At 38.7% G+C, this 21,344-nt stretch overlaps 5 protein-coding genes and 1 pseudogene across 5 annotated transcripts; 1 reads left to right on the forward strand and 5 right to left on the reverse strand.

Moving 5' to 3' along the window:
* Positions 1–723: 723 nt before the first annotated feature.
* Positions 724–3,283, reverse strand: LOC141813965 (pentatricopeptide repeat-containing protein At3g53360, mitochondrial). The gene has a single exon (XM_074701966.1). The coding sequence runs from the start codon at positions 3,281–3,283 to the stop codon at positions 995–997; it is 2,289 nt and encodes a 762-aa protein (XP_074558067.1). The 3' UTR covers positions 724–994.
* A 251-nt stretch (positions 3,284–3,534) lies between these two features.
* Positions 3,535–4,285, reverse strand: LOC141814058 (uncharacterized; annotated as a pseudogene).
* A 57-nt stretch (positions 4,286–4,342) lies between these two features.
* Positions 4,343–5,145, reverse strand: LOC141814060 (protein S40-6-like). Its single transcript, XM_074702063.1, has one exon. The coding sequence runs from the start codon at positions 4,915–4,917 to the stop codon at positions 4,471–4,473; it is 447 nt and encodes a 148-aa protein (XP_074558164.1). The 5' UTR covers positions 4,918–5,145; the 3' UTR covers positions 4,343–4,470.
* An 8,572-nt stretch (positions 5,146–13,717) lies between these two features.
* LOC141812978 (peroxidase 57-like) lies at positions 13,718–14,879 on the reverse strand. The gene is made up of 3 exons (XM_074700907.1): positions 14,682–14,879; positions 14,251–14,599; positions 13,718–14,172 (listed from the first exon to the last, which is right to left on the reverse strand). The coding sequence occupies exons 1-3, from the start codon at positions 14,877–14,879 to the stop codon at positions 13,718–13,720; spliced, it is 1,002 nt and encodes a 333-aa protein (XP_074557008.1).
* Positions 14,880–15,509: 630 nt separating this feature from the next.
* LOC141813960 (photosynthetic NDH subunit of lumenal location 3, chloroplastic-like) lies at positions 15,510–16,591 on the forward strand. The gene is made up of 3 exons (XM_074701964.1): positions 15,510–15,874; positions 15,964–16,250; positions 16,424–16,591. The coding sequence occupies exons 1-3, from the start codon at positions 15,595–15,597 to the stop codon at positions 16,520–16,522; spliced, it is 666 nt and encodes a 221-aa protein (XP_074558065.1). The 5' UTR covers positions 15,510–15,594; the 3' UTR covers positions 16,523–16,591.
* A 3,682-nt stretch (positions 16,592–20,273) lies between these two features.
* LOC141813870 (uncharacterized) lies at positions 20,274–21,094 on the reverse strand. The gene has a single exon (XM_074701871.1). It carries the CDS (start codon positions 21,007–21,009, stop codon positions 20,476–20,478), a length of 534 nt encoding a protein of 177 aa, XP_074557972.1. The 5' UTR covers positions 21,010–21,094; the 3' UTR covers positions 20,274–20,475.
* Between the last annotated feature and the right edge of the window lie 250 nt (positions 21,095–21,344).

The raw sequence follows: 21,344 nt of genomic DNA on the forward strand, positions 1-21,344 counted from the left end.
CAATCCACCCATTGTAATCCAACTTCAGCGTTGGTTTCTCCATTTTTTCCATCTTCAATTACAGACTGAGCATAACATCATCAAACACCAAAGTGATCTTCAACATGAACTTATCACTAAATACAGAATCCCTGCACAATTTCATCAAAGTACAGAATGCTCTGGTTAATACATTGGATGTTCATTGTCATTCCCACAGTAAATAAAATAAACTGAAGAAAATTGGACGCTCCAGTTTTTCAAAGATATGATGCATGATAAAGTGGTATATCAAGAAAAGGCTGAAACTGTGGGAAAAAGTGAAAATTGCTGGTATGATTCAGTTTTAAGTCCACGTAGACAATTGCTTGTGGCATGTAAGGTTGAAAGAAGCATGCTATTTATAGGGAGTCCATTTCTGTTTGATCATTCACCAATCCTAGTATTAAGTTTGCTTTGATACACATTTATAACCCTACATAATTGAACAAATGACCCATCTAAACTTATCTCTATGGTTGTTACTATGGAAGTTGCAATGCGATTTGTATCAGATGTGAACCGATTGGTTGTTGAGACCTTTGCAATTCACTGGTCATAAAGATATGTGGAGAAGTATTTGGTCAAAGTAGATCTTTCAACTCGTTGATGTCCTACAACAAAATAAAAATGAGAAAAATATATTAACAATAGCATTTCGATTTGGATCAACCAAATTACTAGAAGTCAGAGAACGTATAGAGGTTTGAAATGTTACCACTGCATGGTGCCACATTTTATGAACTTGATGACAAATCAGAAAACTGCTGCAACTGTAGCTGCAATTGAAAATTGCGGTGGCATTCATTCCGAGGATATCCCAGTTATCCGAATGATTACACGAGGCATACAATAACCTGCAATGCCTGATGCTACTGCAAATGTTGTATGGTTTGAGTTAAACGGTGCATCATGTCTAAAAGCAATTTCCTGCTGAAAATCATTGGTAAAAAGTTTTCTTTGTGTGTGCTTTAATCTAATCATGCAGATATAGTTGTCCAAGATCAAAGTTGTAATCAACCATCTCTAATCCCAGCAGCTCTAACATTTCATATATGCCTTCTGATTGTTGGTGTGAAGTATCTTCTGCAATGAAAGAATGTACATCTCCCTTTAGCTTAATCCAACTCTTACCAGGCAATTTCTTAACATTGTTGCTTTTCATCACCTTCCTTAACCTTGCAACATCATCCCAACTTCCAGACGAAGAATAGATGCTGCATAATAAGGCATAAGCTCCAGAATTTTGTGGATCAATCCTTAATATGTTTTCTGCAGCATTTCTTCCAATTTCCGCATTACCATGTATCCTACAAGCAGCTAGGATAGTCTTCCACATAATGATATCTGGTTTAAAAGGCATTTGATTGATGAATTTTTCTGCATCAGTTAATCTTCCAGCTCGAGCAAGCATATCGATGACACATGAACAATGCTCTTTTGTAGGCTCAATTCCATGTACAGTTTCCATCATATTAAAGAAATGTAGTCCTTGATCTATTAGGCCGACATGACTACAAGCTGTAAGGACACTGATATAGGTAACATGATTTGGCTTGAGACCCAAACTTTGCATATGCCAAAACAACTCAAGAGATTCTTTCGCATGCCCATATTGAGCATACCCAAGAATCAAACTGCTCCAAGAGAATACATCATTTCTATCACCTACCAAATCAAATAACATTCTTGCATCTCCTAAGCTACCACATTTTGCATAAGTATCAATTATAGCATTGCGTACCATTGTGTCGAATTCCAGTCCAACTTTCAGCGCATAGGCATGAACCTGATTGCCCATATCTAAGTAAGCCAAGTCAGCGCAAGCATTGAGTATCGTGTTCAACGTAATCGGGTCGAATTTGAACTCTGAATTTTGCATGAGATTTATAAATGGGAAGACTTCTTTTGATTGCTGGTGTTGCAAACAAGCAGAAAGAATTGTGTTCCAAGAAACAAGATCTCGATCCTTCATCTCTTCAAATAGTTTGATTGCTGTTGACAAACCAGAACACTTTGAGTGCATCATAAGGAGAGAATTGAAAACAGCAATATTTTCATCCCAAGCCAATTTCACTGCATAAGAATGGATCATTTCCCCTTTCAGTAAGGAATCACAGCCTGTACAGGCACAAAGCAAACATCGAATGGTGATATCATCGGGTTCTACACCAATATCTCTCATCTCGGAGAACAACTGAATTGCTTCATCAGATAGACCTAGAGAAGAGAATGCACTCACTATAGAATTCCATGAAACCAGATCAGGCATTTCTATCTCATAAAACACCTTCTTTGTGCGATCTAACAATCCACATTGAGCATACATTTCACTCAGTGAAGATCCAGCAAATTCATTCCTTTCGTACCCAAATTTGTAGCAAATGCCATGCATTTGCTCACCATACTGCAAATTTTTTATATTTCCACAAGCACTAAATGCACTGCCAAAATGGAATTCATTGGGGGAATGAATACCTGAACAGATCATCTCTCTGAAAAGATGCAGCGCTTCCAGCTCATAACCCTGCTGAGCAAAGGCGGCAATCATCGACCCCCATGAAACTGGATCTTTCTCTTTAATTGATTCAAATACCAAAGCTGCATCATCGATCCGATCCAACCTCGCATACATGGTGACAAGAGCATTGTGTACGAGCTTATCTCCGCCGCAGTTCGATTTCACTGCGTGGCAGTGGAGCTGCCTTCCCAGCTGGACGTCGGCCAGGCCGGAGCATGCTCTGACGACGTTTCCCAGCGCGAAGTGATCGGAGCGCAACCCCGAGCGGAGCATGCCGAGATAGAGCTCCACGGCGTCGAGGTCGCGGCCGTTCTGCGAGCATCCGGAGATGATGGAGGTCCAAGAGACGCGATTCCTGTTCGGCATTTCGTCGAACAGGCGGCGGGCATCATCGGGAGCGCCGCATTTACCGTAGGCGTTGAGGATGTGATTGTGGAGGATGGTGTCGGGGAGGCAGGGGGAGGCGGTGAGGTGGCGATGGAGGAGTCGGACATCGGCGAGGGAGCGGAGGTTGGAGCCGGCGAGGAAGAGGTTGGCGTAGGTGGAGGGGAAAAGGTGGAGGTGCGGAGGGAGAGAGTGGAAGGCGCCGAGGGCGTCGCGGAAGCGATACTGCTTGCAGAGGCTGCTGATGAGATCGTTGACGCACTGCTGATTCTGATGCTGGATTTGGGTGAAAAACGGCGGCCGAAGGGAAGAAGCAGATGCGACGGCTGCGGCGGCGGAAATTGCAGAGTGTTTGATCATTATCTACTGCTTCAAATGTTGGAATTCATTAAGGCTACGATTTAATCTGATTTATTTTAAATAATGTTTAAAAATTTAATTTTTAGATACGCAAATTTAAGAGATGAACAATCCTTTTATAAAAGTCAACTCTAAGCTACTTCATTGCGCAACTGATTTTCAACTTTTGATAAGAACAACAATTATACATATCTTTAACGCAATAATAGCATTGAAAAATAAGATACAATTAGTTTCGACTAGATTTGCAATAACTTAAAGAACATGCACATCTTTAATTTCTTGGGGGGAAAAGGCAACAAAATATCTTCTTCAGTCAACAAATGACAAAGTTATCATAATCTCATCTTGAACTGGCAGTTTTCTTCGTGCCTCTTGATCTCCTCTTTGCCTTCACTTTTGCTTGTACATTCGTGCCTTGTTTCATCTCTCCTCCATGAATGGCTTCCTCCTCCGTTTCCTCCTCTGTTTCCTTCTCTGTTTCTGAAGCGACGACTGGTTCAAAATCCTTGCTCATCAGCCCAGGAACAACGAAATTGGCGACCCAATAGATCGACAACAGCAGCACACTGCAAGTTTAATTTCACAGATTTAACGCAAATACCCATGCTTAACTGCAGCTACCGCATTAACGACATCGCCAATTACCCGTTCTGAACGAGGCCTGTCAAGTCACCGCCTGCTTGTGCTGTGCTGCTTCTGCTACTGCACTGAGAGTGTTCTTGGGAGCTCGACGAGCTGGAGACGCAGCATGGAAGAGGAATTTGTAGTGACTGTTTTTGGGCGATTTTATTGGAAAATGCAGCTGCGGAGTTGTTCTTGGCTGGGTGAAGCAGTGGGCGAGGAAAGGATGATGAGATGGAAGAGCACGGGATGGAGAAGAGAGGGACTCCATGGCTTGCAGCTCAGGCTTTGCAGTGGATAATGTATAAGAGGTTTTGAGTGGTTAGGAGGTAACATGGATAAAATGTATCCGAATTTTCATTTCATTTCAATTTAAAAGAAAAAGAAAAAAAGAATTTGTCATCTCAGTGGTTTTACATGATTAAAAAATCATGATTCAACTCCAAGTGATTCAGTTCAGTTCATTTGATTTCATCCTCAAACGATAATATATAACTAGTACAGAATCTAAGTGACGCTGCATGCATGAGATAAAAAAAGAGTGCTAGATTTCGGTTCGGATTTCAACCAAAGAACCCGGTTCGACTCCAAACCGCGTCGCGAACCCGGATCACGTCGCGGCCCTTCAGCGTCCGTCCCACCCCCTCGAGCACCGACGTGGATCCACTCCGCCCCTTCTCTCTCGCCAGGTACTCGTGCGGCGGCACCCACCCGCCGCCCTCCTCCTCTCCCTCCACCGCCGCCGCCGCCTTGATGAACCCGGTCCGGGCCGGCACCTTCATCGGCGTCGACGCCGCCGCACGCCGGTCCGGCGAGCTCCCGTCGCCGAAGGCGAACGACAGCGCCCCTGAAGCTAACTTGAAGCGCCGGTGATCGACCCCTCTGCGACAGACGTCCTCCTCGGACCATAGCACCTCGTCCTCGTCGAGGTCGGGGAGGTCCTCCGCCCCGGCCGCGCTGCCGGTCCCGAAGAGACGATCGGCGGCGTGGCGGCGAGGCTTGGCCGTCATCGTGCAGGACCTTCGGAACAAAGCGCGCTCGCTTTCACGGCGAAGGCGATTTATAACACGATAAGCGCAAGCTTACAGCAGGAAGCAATCATGCATGCGTCATAAAGGGAGGGCCCGAGCCGCGTAGAGTGGCACAGTGCGTCTTCATCCGGCGGCCAGTGGCCGATCGACAACTATTCGGTTGCTGTCCTCTGTGAACCCAACAATTACGAGGCGCGTCTGCGTTCAATAATGGTGGCATTAATGGAGGTCCCCATGGATGGTTACTAGCTGCTGCTCTTCGGCGATGGTGGAGACTGGAGAAGGTAAATGGAAAGGAGGAAGCGGGTGCGCGTTTGGCCGGCTGCGACTGTTAAATGCACTGGTGCAGGCCCCGAGGGGATGTGGGCGCCCGCGGCGGGTAGGCTCGTACGGCATGTCCTGGAGGTGGGCGCTCGGCTGTCTCCCTGTTCGACGAAATGTCTCTGTAATTCTCACATGATATGAGCTGCTCCTCGCACGCACCTCCTCTTGTTTGATTCACCTTTACAAGTAAAGGAAGGAAGACAATTTGCATTTTTTTTTCAAACTTATTCCAACATTTTATTTTCCTTTTTTTTTTAACATAATGTTTGTAAAGTGTGTGTTAAAATTCTTCTAATTGATGTTAAAGAGTTGGCATAAAATGGAAAAAAAAATGTAGAAATTATTGTTAAATTTATGTATTAACTAAAAAAAACTTGATTACCATATGAAATGAAATTCAATAAGACGTGAGGGGCATCCATTGTCCCTTCTTGATCCTGATTGTGATAGGATAACTAACATAATTAATTAATTGAAAATTTTTATATTTAATAAATGTTTGATATAGATATTTTTATTTTTAATACTTTTTTTAATAATGCATAAATAGATAAATAGTATTATATTAAGAGTCTTATTATCTATACATTTGTGTCAATTAAAAAATTATTTTTATTGGCACTGTTTATATTGTGACATGATTGAGTCTAATGATGCAGCAAGCCTCGAGCAACATCTTGCAGTGCCTCCTCGAGCAATAAAATTGGGCCCCTTAATTTTTTTATATTTTTAATATTATTTATATTTATTTTTTAAAAAAAAGTACTCGGTTTAATTTTAGATTAGTTTAAAAAATATATCTATTTTTAATTTTTTATTTTTGATTATTTTAATTTTTTTGTTGTTAATTTTTTAATTATATATCTTATTTTTTTTTAATTGGTCGATTTTTTTCTGTATTGATCTTTAAAAAAAACGTTCTCATAGTCGTTGATGATTTTCTTCTCTCATCAATATTTATGTACTCTTTTCCTGTTTCATTTATTTTTTTTCTTTTTTTTATCATATGATTCACTCTTACACTTCCTTTTTTTTCTTTCTCTTCCTCGATAAATAAAAAATATAAGTCCTTTATTCATTTAATATAAAATAGTATATTAATTTTTTAAACATCAAATTAAATTTTTTATTATATAAATTAAAAAAATAACACCTTAGTTTCTCCTCATGTTTTTAGATGAAATTTTATTATGATTAACATATTTAAATTTTAAAAACTTAACATACTATCTGATGATGATTTAGATTTATTTTCAGAATTAAATATTTTTAAAAAATAAATTAAAATTTAAAAATAATACTTGAGATATTAAATTATATAAAAAATAAATTTTTTCCCAATACATAAATTAAAATACTTATTGAAAATGCTTGTTAGTATATTTTCAACAAAAAGAAATTTTTTAAATTAAGATTAATAAAATTATTAATAATGTCTAAGATTAAATAATTTAGAAATTTTATTAATTAAAAAAAATTATTATCAAAATTTGAATATAAACTTTTATTACTAATTTTACTTTATTTTTTTAAGTTAAAAAAATATTTTAAATATTTTTTTTTAAATAAATATTTAAATTTTTTTTTATCCAAGGCCTCTAAAAGAGTTGAAATGATCCTAACATCTGGTTAGTATCCAGATCTTTTAAAAGTGTTTAATAGTCTCTCGATAAGTATATGATAAATTTGAAGATTGCAACGATAATATCAAAAATATTAATTTTTATTTTTTTTCAGGTCTCTCGAGCTAAATATGAATTTGAACAACAAATTTAATATATCGCAGTACAGGTAGTGTTAGTGACTTAGTGGAAGTGACTCGACTAGTCGGAATGGTTTAACCATTACAATGACATTAGGGAGTAACACAAGTGTTTTGTTACATAATCACAATGTGATGTTAATTATGTCTTTCTTTTCATTGGCAAAGGTATGTGATATAGTTGATATTTATCTAGTAACCTTCTTAGATAAGGTTAACAAGCAAATTATGATTGATGATGCAAAAAAAAGAAAAGAAACTGGCTATTTAAAAAATTCATTTCAATTGAATTCCTCTACTTTACTATTACAACATCATGTCTAATATCAAAAAGTTTGATCATATATGAAATTGTCAATTAATTTGTACCTAGACGAACAATTGGAGATAAAGAATTGAATCTTATCTTGCAAAAAGTAATGTGTATGTATGATGGTTGAATATGATATTCGTGAATGAGCATTATCAATTTTTTATTATACTACAATAGAAAGGTGACTATTCACAAATATGTTGATATAATTATAGAATATTATGATGTATTTACATACATCATATAATAAATAGTGTAGTTTGAAAGATAGGTAGAGAATCTATCAAGTATATGGTTACTAACATTAATGGTATCAATTTTAGTAGGGTTGACGAGTTGTTGGAGACAATAGTATCAATATTAATTGGGTTGAAGAGTTGTTGGAGTAAGAATATTCAATATTATGCCTCAATGGCATAGGGTCATGTTTAGGGCTTCGGACGGTATACCATTTTGCATACGAACCGTATATCGTATCGAAAATGGCATAAAAAAATATACCGTTACCATACCGAAAAGGCAATACCGGAATTTCGGTATTTTCGTGATCAACTGTAGAATTTTCGATTTACACCGAAAATACTGAAAATGGTACTGTAAGGGCCAATCGTGTGAGACGGCTAAGGTGGTGAATTCCACCGTTTTGAGAAAAAGAATATTCAATATTATTTTCGATATGGACGGTAAACGTCATATGAAATACACTACTAAATTAATTAAGGGTCATGTTCACTTCTCAAAATTAAGAAGCCTCTTGATACTTTAGTACTATTGATGATAGGAAGACAAATTATATATTTATTTGTTTTTTTTGATAATAGAGCCCTTGTATATTGTTCTGTACAAGAACTACAGAGATAAAAATTCACAACTAGATAATATTTCTACGGTTCAATTTATGAAATAATAGATAAAATAAAAAAGACATATGGAGTCACCCATCACCTATCAAAGTATTAATATTATATTTATATAATCATTATAAGGTGAGAAATTTAAATGAAAAAAATATATACATTTGACAGCTACATAATTTTTCAATAATAAGAATTTTATTATCAATTATGGATAATAATATATGTTTGAATACTTTTAAGTTATTATCTTAATTAAACCTATCAATATACATTAGTTTAGCCATAAATGATGAACTTCTATTGAACCTATGTTATGAAAACTATAACCAAATAGAGAATTAGTTGCTCAACTATTGATGAGAATTGAATATTTCAAAGGACATATGACTCTTTTGGATATCCTTTAATCTTCAATTAAGGATGGTAAAAAGAAGAAAGAACGAATCTAGTGATGTATATATACATTTGATATTAATTTTGTCTAAAATGAAGATGCTCTAATGATCTATCTATTAAGGTCTAGAATCTATTACTTGATAAAATATGATATTTACTTTGACCAACTTAATTCCTTACTCAATGGATAGAAAAGTGTATGCTATAGGAGATATATGGTGATGAGGAAGATGAAAATAAAGCTTTCAATTGGAATTTCTATTGTTTGAATGCCCAAATGTTCTCATATGCCTCAACCTAAAAGACAATCAAAGGCCAAATTAAGAAAAATACAAAGTTCTTGCTATCTCTAGTAAAGAGAAAAATAGATTTCCAAATCTATTCAACATAAACTAGTTGACAAAGGAAAGAGTCAATTAATGATTGGTCATTATTGATGTCGGATAGAATAATAATTATTTTGGAGGTTCATTTTCACAGTAGAAACTCAGAGAAAATATCAAAAATCATCAACAAAGAGGTTGATTCCAAACAAAAGATAATAATCCCTAGCTAACAACAAGGTTTAAATAGTCTCAAAATCCTATGGAGCAAAAGATGAAAATAACTTTAATATAGTTCAAAGTCTCTAAAAAAAGCTTTAAATGATATTTTTGGGTTAGGATCGGTGAAGCTATGTTGGGTCCGGTAGCTTCCCAGGGAGGATGCAAATTGATATGGATCGTCGAGGCTAGTGTTCAACACTATCTCCGTAAACAATATTGCTCCGTTATGGTGCTTACGGATAGTAGTAACTCGTTCCCAAGATAGACGAACGTCGAAATAGTAGCACTTCAAATTCTGAGATTAGCGAACCTTTTCGTAGGCTTTTTAGACTCCGAATGCACAAGATGAGATAGATGCACAAGAGATGAGTAGAATCGATGATTGATCGATGAATTTCTAGCATCTGAAGGGATAGTAGTAACTCGTTCCCAAGATAGACGAATGTCTCGGAATAGTAGCACTTCAAATTTCGAGATCAACGAACCTTCTCGTAGGTTTTTTAGACTCCGAATGCACAAGATGAGATAGATGCACAAGAGATGAGTAGAATCGATGATTGATCGATGAATTTCTAGCATCTGGAGGGATCTATTTATATCAAATGAAGAGGTTGAATACCCTTTGGGTGAGTGGATGTGACCCTTGGGCAGGATCGATTTGGGTCGTCCGATCTGGAAGGTTGTAACCCTTCACATAGCCCATAGATGCACAAGAGATGAGTAGAATCGATGATTGATCGATGAATTTCTAGCATCTGGAGGGATCTATTTATATCAAATGAAGAGGTTGAATACCCTTTGGGTGAGTGGATGTGACCCCTTGGGCAGGATCGATTTGGGTCGTCCGATCTGGAAGGTTGTAACCCTTCACATAGCCCTCTTAATCTCATCTATCAGATCTGAAGGGTTGTGACCCTCAGATCTCCCCTTTAGTCATCAACCGTCGGATCTGGATCCAATGATCCATTCGATCTGACGCTTCAGATCAAGTCCTATCCCAGCGGTCAGATCGTGACTCTTCGCGATCCAACGCTCCAAATCGTATCGCATGCGATCCATCACACCTTTGTAATCAAAGGTTGTCATCCGTTCACTCAGTCAGCAGTCATGGATGCCACATAGGCACTGACATGTGCGGGTGCACATGATGTCACGTGCAAAGTGCGCCGACAAAACACCCATTACGCTCGCGCGTGTCACAGATGTAAGTATTGCTCACCTGTGAGAAGAGAGCACATGAGTTTTTTTGTGTTAACTCTATTAACATAGCAACATTAATAAGGAAGGGAAGCCCATCAAAATTCTTCGATGTGGGACTATTCCCCATACACTTTCTTATATATAACATTAATTAATAATTAATGTTATTATGGGCTGACTTTAAACAATTAATTTCTCATTCACCCTTAATCGATTTTGAGCAAATTAATAGTCTAAATCTATTTATGCAAAATGTCAATTTTGAAGTCAATTACAACTTTCATTAATTGATGGCATTCTAATTTTTCTATAAAATCGTATTGATCCGTTAATGCCTTAATATCCAACAAGCTAGAGGGAGGGGTGAATAGCTTTGATCACTTTGTCTCGATTTCATGTTCATCTACAAAAGGTTAACACGTAGTGGAAACAAAATACATGACAAAAGAAAATACAAGCATAAAATAAATCAACGTCACATGCACAATACTAAGATTTTATTTGGTTTGCTGCCTCCCAAGGTAACTACTCTAAGGTGAATAGCTTTGATCACTTTGTTTAGATTTCGTGCTCGTCTACAAAAGGTTAACACGCAACAAAAATAAAATATACAACAAAAGAAAATGCAAGCATAAACTAAATTGATGTCACATGCACAATACCAAGATTTTACTTGGTTCGTTGCCTCCCAAGGTAACTACTCTAAGGTGAATAGCTTTGATCACTTCGTCTTGATTTCGTGCTCGTCTACAAAAGGTTAACACGCAGCAGAAACAAAATACACAACAAAATAAAATACAAGCATAAAACAAACGTACGTCACATGCACAATACCAAGATTTTTCTTGGTTCACTACCTCCTAAGGCAACTACTCCAAGGTCTGATCCTAGCGATCTACCACCACTATCTTTCTCCTTTCTCAGACACCTTCTGGAGGAGAAGAAATATTTTACAATCTATTTCTTACTTTGAATGATTCTTTATCGCTTTGAATTACCTCTTGATGGTAGAAAATGCCAAACCCTCAAGAATTCATGTCATCGATTTACCTCTTTTTATATAGGATTGCATTCATGCCGATTTTCACATAATAATCAATTGCTCAAGCAGCAAACTGTTAGATCAATCAATCAGGCCGGGATATATTTATTGATTATAAGCTTCAATAATTTCAATTGGATTAAGAGTGCAGTCTCAATATTTTAGTGGAATAGAATGAGATTAATAAATTATTTTGACTAGTTAGCAGTTGATGAGGTTAAAATTAATTACTAAAGCTTAATCTAATTGGGTCCGATTAGGTCCCTTTAGTGTCTCGAGTTAGATTTAGATAAATTATAACTCTTATAATTTATCATAATTGTAATAGAAATATAATATAAATATATTGGATTAATATTCACAAGTGTATTGTACACATGGCAAGATAGTGATGGTAAGAAATTATCAAATCTTTATCTAGATAAAGTTTTTTTTAAACTTGTCATTCTAGATATGATAAGATTTGATAAAGTTATAGAATAATTATATTTAGTCCCCTATATATATACATGGTATGCCCACACACACATGATATACTATGGAGTCGAGTCCTGAAGAGAACACTAAAGAAGACTTGAGGTTTGGAGTGTACATCCGACATTGCAAGCACGCTTCAAGGGTAACCTCAATTCTTTGTTTGTTCCATTAAATTAATTCGTATTAATATGTAAAATATCAAGATCCTGTAATGAGACGTTCAAATTACAGAAAATTAATTTTATAATTAAACATTCTCATCTTGACCCAACAATTGATATCAGAGCATGAGTTTTTGATATTGTTATATATTTCAAATTGATTTATGCATGTATTAGTTAAAAGTGGTGTTAGGAATGTGTGATTATGTGGATGGATGATGAACAATTTATAGCCCTACAATTTTTGTGGTATAATCAATATTTCATTTCAAATTTGTAACCAAGGGAGTGGATTAGGACTCCATAATTTTTTCTTATTAATTTTAAATTCTTTTTGGAAGCACTTGTACATGTATATTTTGTATGTAAATGAAATCGGGGTACCAAAACTTATCTTCTTCCAACCATGGGCCTTTGGTGGTGATGTCTAGAGAGTCTCCCTACAAGTCTGATCAAAAGGGACATAAGGGAGAGCGGGCGGGGATGATCACACTGAAGAAATAAAAATCTATGGATCTGATACAATTACAAATGAAGATTAAAGAATTGAGCCGATTTGAGACTCAATCAAATCTTTTTGTAATTTTATAAATAAGATGGGCCATAAATTTATTCTTATTTTAATAATCATCTTTTATTGCTTTAATTAACTTATAATGTCATATAGATTGTATACACTGTCGTCGTGACTAATTATAATTTTCCAATTTACTTCCTCACAGATGATCGTGGAGTCGACCGTGTGGGACCATTGGGGTGGCGGATTTTAGCTTTTGCTGAAGTATACACCGCTCATATTCTTAATATTTATTTTCTTTTCTAATTAATTAGTTTAGAAAATAAATATTAGAAGTAATAATTGTACTATTTTAAGAGTTAAAAATAGTTATAAAATTAGTAATTATAGAAAACTTAATTAATTAATTAAAATATTAAGTGAAAGAGGGTGTATTTTTAAGTGAGCCCTTCACCTTCCTTTTAGCTCATTAGTAAATATGTGTAAGTCTCGTGCCAATTTAATTGATCTCCCTAAAGGAAGGTTGCACTGTTTCAATTACTAGAATGAGCTCTTAATATAATGATGATAAATTTTAAGTATTAATTACTTGTGATTACCCTATAATTGTAACATAATTAATTAGATGCTTAAAATATATATCAATAAATCAAAGATAATGTGAGGACTTTCCTATAGAATATTCGAGCAATATCAATGATGATCTAAATCAATATTGCATAAGATGCTAGATATATTGAATTTAGTGGGAGAGTCCCAACCTAGCTATAAATCACATTTACTTCTCCTATAGAGGGGTATGATTATGATTTTGGAGTTTTAGGTCATTGCTATGTGGTAGTTTTGGGTCTACTCGTGCATAACATATATACTTTACTTTATTACATATAAATTCTTTTGGCATCAGTAAGAGATGATTGAGATTCTTATAACCATTTGTAACCTATTTCATGGAAATGAGTATACACTTTTATTTGAAACTAAGTACTAAAATCATATCACACATTTAACACGGTATTAAAATTGAATTATTCCAATTAAAGACTAAAATTTTAAACCTCAGAAGGGAATACAACATTGGTAGTTGATTAACCAAAGGTACGAGATACATTTGTGGCCTAGTGACTTAGAACATATGTAATTGGAACTCCTTTTTCTTTGAGGAAGTATAGAGAGCCCTTAACATTAAGACAAAGTTGTTTGTGTGCCATTGTTCACTTTTCTACAGTCGAGCCTAATCTCTCCATCTGCTCCTGTTAACACCCCCGCATTACCGAGCTTGATCATTGACTTGGAGAATTGGTGAACAAACAGCTTTGGCCTCCTCACATATCTTGCAGCCAACTTGCTGGTGAGATCAGTGAAAGCCAATCCTTGGTCTAGTTCAAGCACTGCCTTCTCGCTGAACAAACCTTGATAGAATGAGGTATCAAGGCGGAAGGGGCTATACGTTGCTTGGTTCAAGAAAATCCTGGTGTCTTCGGTTATGTTGCTGGGCAGTACGACTTCAGGTGGGCATTGTTGTTTGAGACTAGCAAGCATGGCAGGATCTATTCTCGGATCCGATAAGCCGGTGCCTTGGTAGTCGTAGAGCCTGCTGGTAACCAGTGAGCAATGGCAGAATCCAACAGCATGAGCACCTGAATCGAGATGTACAGAAGAAGCTATACATCAATGCTGCATCGATCCAATTGCATTCGAGAATAGTGAATACTCACCGAGTAGTGTAGTGAGATCCACCAAATCCAGATTGATGCTCCTGAAGTCAGCTTCAGCTGTCTCGACGGAGGAAGATGGACTTGGCAGTTGCACGTCTGCGGCCCTTGAAATGGTGCCATCTCGCCTGCCCGTGGGCAGGGCATAAGCTGCTCCTCCTGATAGCGCTACCGCGTCTCTCGTCGCGAGTGCCAGAATATCTGCACAAGACACTGTTCCGCTGCATTCCTTCTCCAGCTCGGTCTTGATCTCGTCGATCACATCGAACGTTCGCAGGGTCAGGTTAGGGGGAGAATCTTTCTCAGCTACATTGCCTGGGGTGCTGTCGATAAGAACGGAAGCATCACATCCCTGCGCGAATACAACAGATTAGTGGATGGCCTAAACTTTCTTCTCTAGCAAACAACCGAACGAACTGTTAATCTCAACTCACTCGAACGAAGCAGTCATGGAAGTGCAGGCGAAGTAGGCCAGCAGGAACAGATGGATCTTGTTGGAAATGCTTCTCGACTACTTGCTTTACGATTATCTCTGCTCTGGAACATGAATTCCTGTAATAGTGGATTTCCAAGGAGAGCGCAATGGCTGGAGCAAGAGCTAACAGAAGGAGAACAAAAGGCAGCGCTGCCATTTTTCTGATACAGTTGCATGCGCTTTTCCTCCCTCTCACTGATCTGCTATCGATGGCAAATTTAAAAGGGACCATGAAAGCTCAAACGAAGGTGAGTCAAATGTTTCTATTAGATTCTTAATTGCCTATTGTATTAAGATAAACCTGTTGTTTCTTTGGTGGATTAATTGCAAATTTCTATTGCTGTCTTGGGATCCCCCTGCCAGTTCACTGCGATGAGTGTGCATGTGGACGTAATTACTCTTCAATTGCTTGAAGTTGACAATGTGTTACAAAAACTATCACAAAAATTTGCTTTTCTTTCAATTTTTGACGTTCCTAAATATCAAGTTTAACTGAAATGCATACTCCAAGCTTCTCCAGATGGTGGTGTTGACTGAGAGAGGAGACGGTGGCTAACTTTGCTGTAACCGAACTCCTCCATTTTTTAAGGCAGCCTTTTCTTAAGGTGCGGCTTTCAGTTTTTGACCAGTTTAGTCTTGGAAGATGTTTAAGGGAATTAATTTAGGGCTTCTGCTTGACTTCATTTTGTTGATTGTTGTTTAAGTTAATCGATGTTAAATACTTTATAGGTGTACTTAAAAATGGAGCTAAGTAAAAGTCAATAATAGCCATGTGGTATGGATTTCCTTTGTGTGGCCAGCTGCTCCTTGCAACCTCTCTTCCATGGATAACTCGAAGGCTTCAGCCAGGCGCCACTCAACTCATCCACGCCATGGCCGCTCCCCTCTCCAACCTCAACGCCGCGTCGACTCCACCGAACCTCCACAACCCGAGCAAAAGATCGCCGGCCGGAGTCACCACTTTCTCCTCCTCCTCCAATTTCAAATCTCCTCCTCCAATATCAAGAAGAGCTTCTCTAGGCCTCGCCGCGGCGGCCACTCTCTTTCAGCAGCTGGGGATCCGGCCGTCGACGGCCGCCGAGCAGGTGGACACGCCAGGTGACAACGGCCTGTGGCTGACCGGCCCCATTCCGTCTCCCACCGTCACCAACAGTGAGTTCTCTGGATTTTGACTTGCTGCATGCAGTTCGAAAAGATTGGATTTTGAATTCGGTTTGATGGAACTGGGCATGGTGATGCAGAGATCGAGAACAAGGAGACAGGAACGAGGTCGTTCCTGAGGGATGGGATCTTCATGGCGGAGATCGGGGAGATGACTGCGTACCGGCTGAAGCACTACGCCTTCGATCTGCTGGCGCTGGCCGACCTGATCGAGCAAATGGACGCGTGGAACTACGTGAGGATGTACCTGTGCCTGCGTTCCACCGTCATGTACTACGACTTCGATAAGGTTATCTCCGCCGCCGCCGACGACCAGAAGCCGCTCCTCACCGACCTCGCCAATCGACTCTTCGACAGCGTCGAGAAGGTGCGTGGTAGCGTTTTAGCAACAAACCCCACGAATATTTCACTTTGCTCCAGATTTTACAAACTTTTTATTTTACCCTCCCAATAAAGTGAAATTCTTTTTTCGTAATTAATTAATTAATTAATGTTTGTGGGGGTTTAATGAATTAATTAGTTTGTGATGTTGATTGACAGCTTGAAGCAGCAGTGAAGCAGAAGAGTGAGCCGTTGACGAGGTCGTGCTACGCTGACACAGAAGCGATTCTCAAGGAAGTGATGAGCCGAATGGCTTGATTTGATCAAAGTTGCTGTAGTTTTGCTTTTGATTTCTTTTGGTTTTAAGAATAAAATCAGATTTATTGAGGTTAAAATCTCTTGGCAATAAATGAAGTTTTAGAAAAATGAAAAATGAAAAATTATTTTTTAAGAAAATAAAAAATAATAAAATATCATTTTATGTGAAAATGGAAATGACAGCTGACAAATAGAAAACGCGGCTACAGTAATACCACATGCACAACTCCTTTTTTCCACCATCTTTGCCTCCTGTCCCTCCCTTTGCCTCTACTATCGCCCCAACGAACCTTCCGCCCCCTTCGCCCTCATCCTCAAGACCAGCCTTGGCGCCCTCGGCTCCCTGATAAAGGAGCCCCCTTTTCCATGACCGCCTAGTTCGGCCTCTTCGCTTGCCCCGGAGGAGCTGACCCAGTCTTCTTTGTGCGCTTCAAACCTCAGATCGGGGACTTCGCCATCAAAAGACCATCATTTATGCGACAGTCGCCGCCATCCCAGCCAAGCCAACCCCGAATGGCGACGGATTCGAGGTGCCAATTACGGAGAATCACTTCGAGAAGAAATTGAATGATTTTTTCTTCAGAGACGACGTCGCGGGATTCATGGACTCGTCTCCGAGTATGAAGTCACCGCGAGCACTGTTCTCCTGATACGACGCATACCGCCCTCAAGTTCAAGTGGGGGCTGACAATATCTCCGAAGCTCCGCACCGTGATCGGCGAAGGAACGCCGGCGGCATTTCGCTCAACAAATTGCCGCTCCTAGTGATGAGCAAGATCTCGATCGAGCGCGGGAGCGCAAGTGTCCGTACCAGCGAAGAACAAGACATCGAATCACAAGAGAGAAGTTCGTCAGTGAGGAGAGAGTTGGAGTCCATGCAGGCGGAGAACGTGGTGCTGAGGAAGGCGGTGGAGGTGCTACGGAACGAGATCTGGGGTTGGAAGGCAGTGGCACCGGCTGCTAGAAGAGAAGGAGACAGCGGGAAAAATAAAACTAGGAATCCAAGTACGTCGGTTGAAAACGCGAGAAAGGAGCTGAAGAAGGTGTCGGCCATGGGATTCGCCAGCGCTGGGAGAAGCCCTTCGCCGTAGGTTGCAATGACTTTACAGTGACATAGTTTTGCCTCTTTGTTCCCCGTGTACATAGTAAATAATTGATGGGATTGATGAAAATAAAATGAAGAAAAGGTTTTATTATAATATATTTTTCTCATGTGTGTAACTTAAATTTATTGTTCATTGAGGCATAAGGAAATGCCTACAAATGAAAGAAAAAAAAACAACCTGAGCACCAGAATTGAACATGAATGCCTCCTCCCTCCTCTACTCCACGGGGAGGGAGAGAAAGAGAGGATAGGGAGAAGAAGGCGACGAAGAGAAGAGAACAGATCTGATCCCAACTTAAGCGGCCAGAACTGAACAATATATCCTTATTAAGACATTGTTATTTTTAGAATTGTCTTGGAGCTATCGATGGGACTCACGTATCAGCATGGGCATCGACATCAATTCAGACATCTTTTTATGGTAGAAAGGTTATTGTTATACAATGTGATGCTTGCATGCGACTTCGATATGCTTTTTACATTTGTGTATACGGGCTGGAAGGGGACAACAAATGATTCCAAGGTATTCATAGATGCATTTACAAGACATAAAAATAATTTTCCTAAACCTTATGGTGGTAAGTAATAGAAAAAACTCTCTATGTATATTCATTTGATTTGTATTTTACATTATTAATATGGAAATACTATCACAGATCAATTTTATCTAGTTGATTCTAGTTACCCAAATATGTTAGGGTTTCTCGCTCCGTATCGAGGTCGACGCTATCACTTGAGAGATTATCGACGCCAAGGTAGACTAAGGGGGAAGGAAGAGTTATTCAATTATAGGCATAGCATATGTCGTAATATTATAGAGCGATGCATTGGGGTGCTGAAAGCAAGGTTTTGAATTTTAAAAGATATGTCAAACTATCCAATTACTAGACAAAGATTAATTCCAGTTGCATGTTGTGCGATACATAATTTTATACATCGGCATCATGCAATAGATAATTTGTTTATGGAATACTCTTCTGATGATATGCTCATGTCTGGAGTTGAAGATGATTTTGGTGATCAAGAGCCGATTCTAATTGATTCAAGCCAAACAGCTCAGATGAGACACGTACGTGATGAAATTGCAAGCCATATGTGGAATGATTTTATAGAGCATCATCCGCAATTAGCTAATGTCTGGTTTCAGTCTTTTGTGGCTCTTGATTCTATTATGAATGGTTGTTATGATTGGTTGTTTTTGTTTTTGAGTTTTATTTTGAAGTTGAATTTTGTTATGTGTTTGAGTTTGTGCCAAGTATGCTAAGTTTGATTTGACTTTGTACAGACAACATATGTCTTGTGTGCCAAGGTTTTAAAATGGATTTCAATTTACTTATTATATTTTGGATTTCTACAGACATGTGTCTTGCGTGCCAATTATGCTTTTATTTTGGAGATGCTTGTTGGGTGTGAGTTTAGGGAGCAGTAATATTTATTTTTAAATTTTTTACTGCTCTTCATGCAAGGTTTTTCCTTTTCTATGAATAAAATAATTTTTTATTAAAAAAATTATTTTATTTATAATTTTTCATATTAATAAATCAAACGTATTTTTTAATTTTTTTTCTAGAAAATAAAAAATAGTATATCATTCCAAACACAATTTCTATTTTTCTAAAAACTAGATAAAAATAAAAAAATAAAAAAAAAAATAAAAAACAAAAAAAAAAAAAATTCAAACCTAACACCCCTTAATATTACTACTCGAAATCTCTTGGTAATAACCTTCTTTGCTTATCCATGAAGGCAATGACATCATTAAATAGTCCTACATTCCCATGAGCTAAACACTTGTCAAGCTAATTGCAGGCCAATATATTTAAGAATAAGGATTAATTAAAGACAGTCCAGTCTTTGTCTGAAAACTCCATTTCTATTCTCATTTCCGATTTTCATTTGCTCAATTTGCTGAAAAAGAATCATTTTTGTTGATTTCTTTAACGCATACATTCTCATCTAACAACCTTTTTATTCAAAGAAACTCCTGTGGAAATGAGAGATGTAACGACCCTGACCCGTCTGTTTATGAAAATTTTATTTATTTTGATCTCTATTTTTCTGTGGTTCATGAGTCGTCGACCATCGACCGTGCTGTTACCTACTAAGACTTTCCACCCCTACCCAGCGGATTTTTGTCTTTCTCAGATTCGAACTCTAGACCTGCAGGCTAAAGTATTAAAGTTCCTTAATCTGGTGGAAAGTCCTAATAAGTAACCGAAGTTCCACCACTGGGTAGGGGTGAAAAGTTCACTGGACAAAAATCAGGCAGGGGTGGAAAGATCTAGTAGGTAATAGCACGATCGATGGTCGACGGCCCATGATCCACAGAAAAATAGGAGTCGAGATAAATAAAATTCCCACGGACGGACAGACCTAGTCGTTACAAGAGAACTCCAAAGCTTTATCTGTTTCTCCCTCTCTATCATTGAACTAAAGAAAATAACTCAATACGGATTCTTTGTTTAAATCGTCTTCTCTCCTCTTCATCTTGTTGGAGAAAACAACCCCATAGTTGATCCAATAGAAACATCCATTCACATGGCATTAGAAGACAAAGTTGCATTAATTATCGCCGGCAAACCATCAAAAACACATCAATCTTGCTGCAATGGGTTTCTGTAAGGCAAAGGAATAAACGAATGGAAAGTCGAGACTAGTGTAGAACACAGGACAAACAGTAACAGGACAGAAGCAGGCAGAATTGGAGAAGAGGATTGGGAACTTGTTATTGATTGATAAAATCGAGTTCATAGATGGTATTTACAGAGACTTATTCGACCATCGAAGGGGGAAGAAAAGCTAAGCTAATCTGAAATTTTAGGAGAAATTGTCAAATTCTGATAGAAAATTATGGAAAGCCCATCAAGATCCGATTTCTATCAGCGCCTTGACCTTCTGCGATGCCGGCGTCCGGGCGGCACTCCGGCGGTTCCTCGAACACCGACGCCGCCAGCTCCTTGTGCGCGAGAGCGATGTCGACGAGGACGACGCCGGAGGAGGGATCGGAGACGACGATGCCCTTGACGGGGAGCCAAAGGAAGAGCTCCTTCTCTGACCACCCGACGACGTTGGTGAGCTCGCCGTAGCTGAGCTTGCCCCTCACGACGCGTTCGAAGTAGGTGAGGTTGTCGTCGTAGCGGGCGTAGCAGGGGCCTCGGAGGCGGACCTCGAGGAGGCCGGAGGAGAGGTCGAGGGAGAAGTACTCGACGCCCCTGGGGAAGAGGCCGCCGGGGAGGCCCTTGCTGCTGAGGAGCTCCCGGAAGGAGCGGCCACCACCGACGAGGACGTCCCCGGACGTGACGGGGCGGGCGGAAAGAGATGGCAACAGGGCCGAGAGGGAGAGGAAGGCCAAAAGGAGGAGGAAAGGAGGCGCCTTTGCCATTGGAGAGAACAAGAGAGCTTTAATGGTGGGTTTAAGGAAGGTTTTTGCTGATTAAAGTTTGCAGTGGTTTATGAGAAGAAGAAGAAGAAGAAAGGAGAGGTTTTTAAGGAAGGTTTTGAGGAACTAAAATAAAGGATCTAATTTTGACTCTGAATTGCAATTTTTATCATTGAATCGGTCAGAAATGCTATTCAACAGAGATAATTTCGTTGACGCAATAATTTTGGTTCAGCTAGTTGAGCCAATTGATCTAATCTGATAATATTATTTGATTCATCAAAAATAAAATAAAACAGATACAGTAATTCTTTTTTGTTTTAAATAATACATGTCTC

Source organism: Curcuma longa, chromosome 20 (genome assembly GCF_044706935.1).
Source record: "Curcuma longa cultivar G26 ecotype Majalengka, Jawa Barat chromosome 20, ITB_CL_G26_1.1, whole genome shotgun sequence".
NCBI classification, from domain to species: Eukaryota; Viridiplantae; Streptophyta; class Magnoliopsida; order Zingiberales; family Zingiberaceae; genus Curcuma; species Curcuma longa.

Bases quoted from the DNA above. Each gene is read 5' to 3' on its own strand.
- LOC141813965 (XM_074701966.1), bottom strand. From the start codon at position 3,283: ATGATCAAACACTCTGCAATTTCCGCCGCCGCAGCCGTCGCATCTGCT.
- LOC141814060 (XM_074702063.1), bottom strand. From the start codon at position 4,917: ATGACGGCCAAGCCTCGCCGCCACGCCGCCGATCGTCTCTTCGGGACC.
- LOC141812978 (XM_074700907.1), bottom strand. From the start codon at position 14,879: ATGGCAGCGCTGCCTTTTGTTCTCCTTCTGTTAGCTCTTGCTCCAGCC. The intron at 14,600-14,681 runs GTGAGTTGAGAT...GTATTCGCGCAG, and splicing joins TCCATGACTGCTTCGTTCGA to GGATGTGATGCTTCCGTTCT. The intron at 14,173-14,250 runs GTGAGTATTCAC...ATCTCGATTCAG, and splicing joins GGATCTCACTACACTACTCG to GTGCTCATGCTGTTGGATTC.
- LOC141813960 (XM_074701964.1), top strand. From the start codon at position 15,595: ATGGCCGCTCCCCTCTCCAACCTCAACGCCGCGTCGACTCCACCGAAC. The intron at 15,875-15,963 runs GTGAGTTCTCTG...ATGGTGATGCAG, and splicing joins GTCTCCCACCGTCACCAACA to AGATCGAGAACAAGGAGACA. The intron at 16,251-16,423 runs GTGCGTGGTAGC...GTTGATTGACAG, and splicing joins TCTTCGACAGCGTCGAGAAG to CTTGAAGCAGCAGTGAAGCA.
- LOC141813870 (XM_074701871.1), bottom strand. From the start codon at position 21,009: ATGGCAAAGGCGCCTCCTTTCCTCCTCCTTTTGGCCTTCCTCTCCCTC.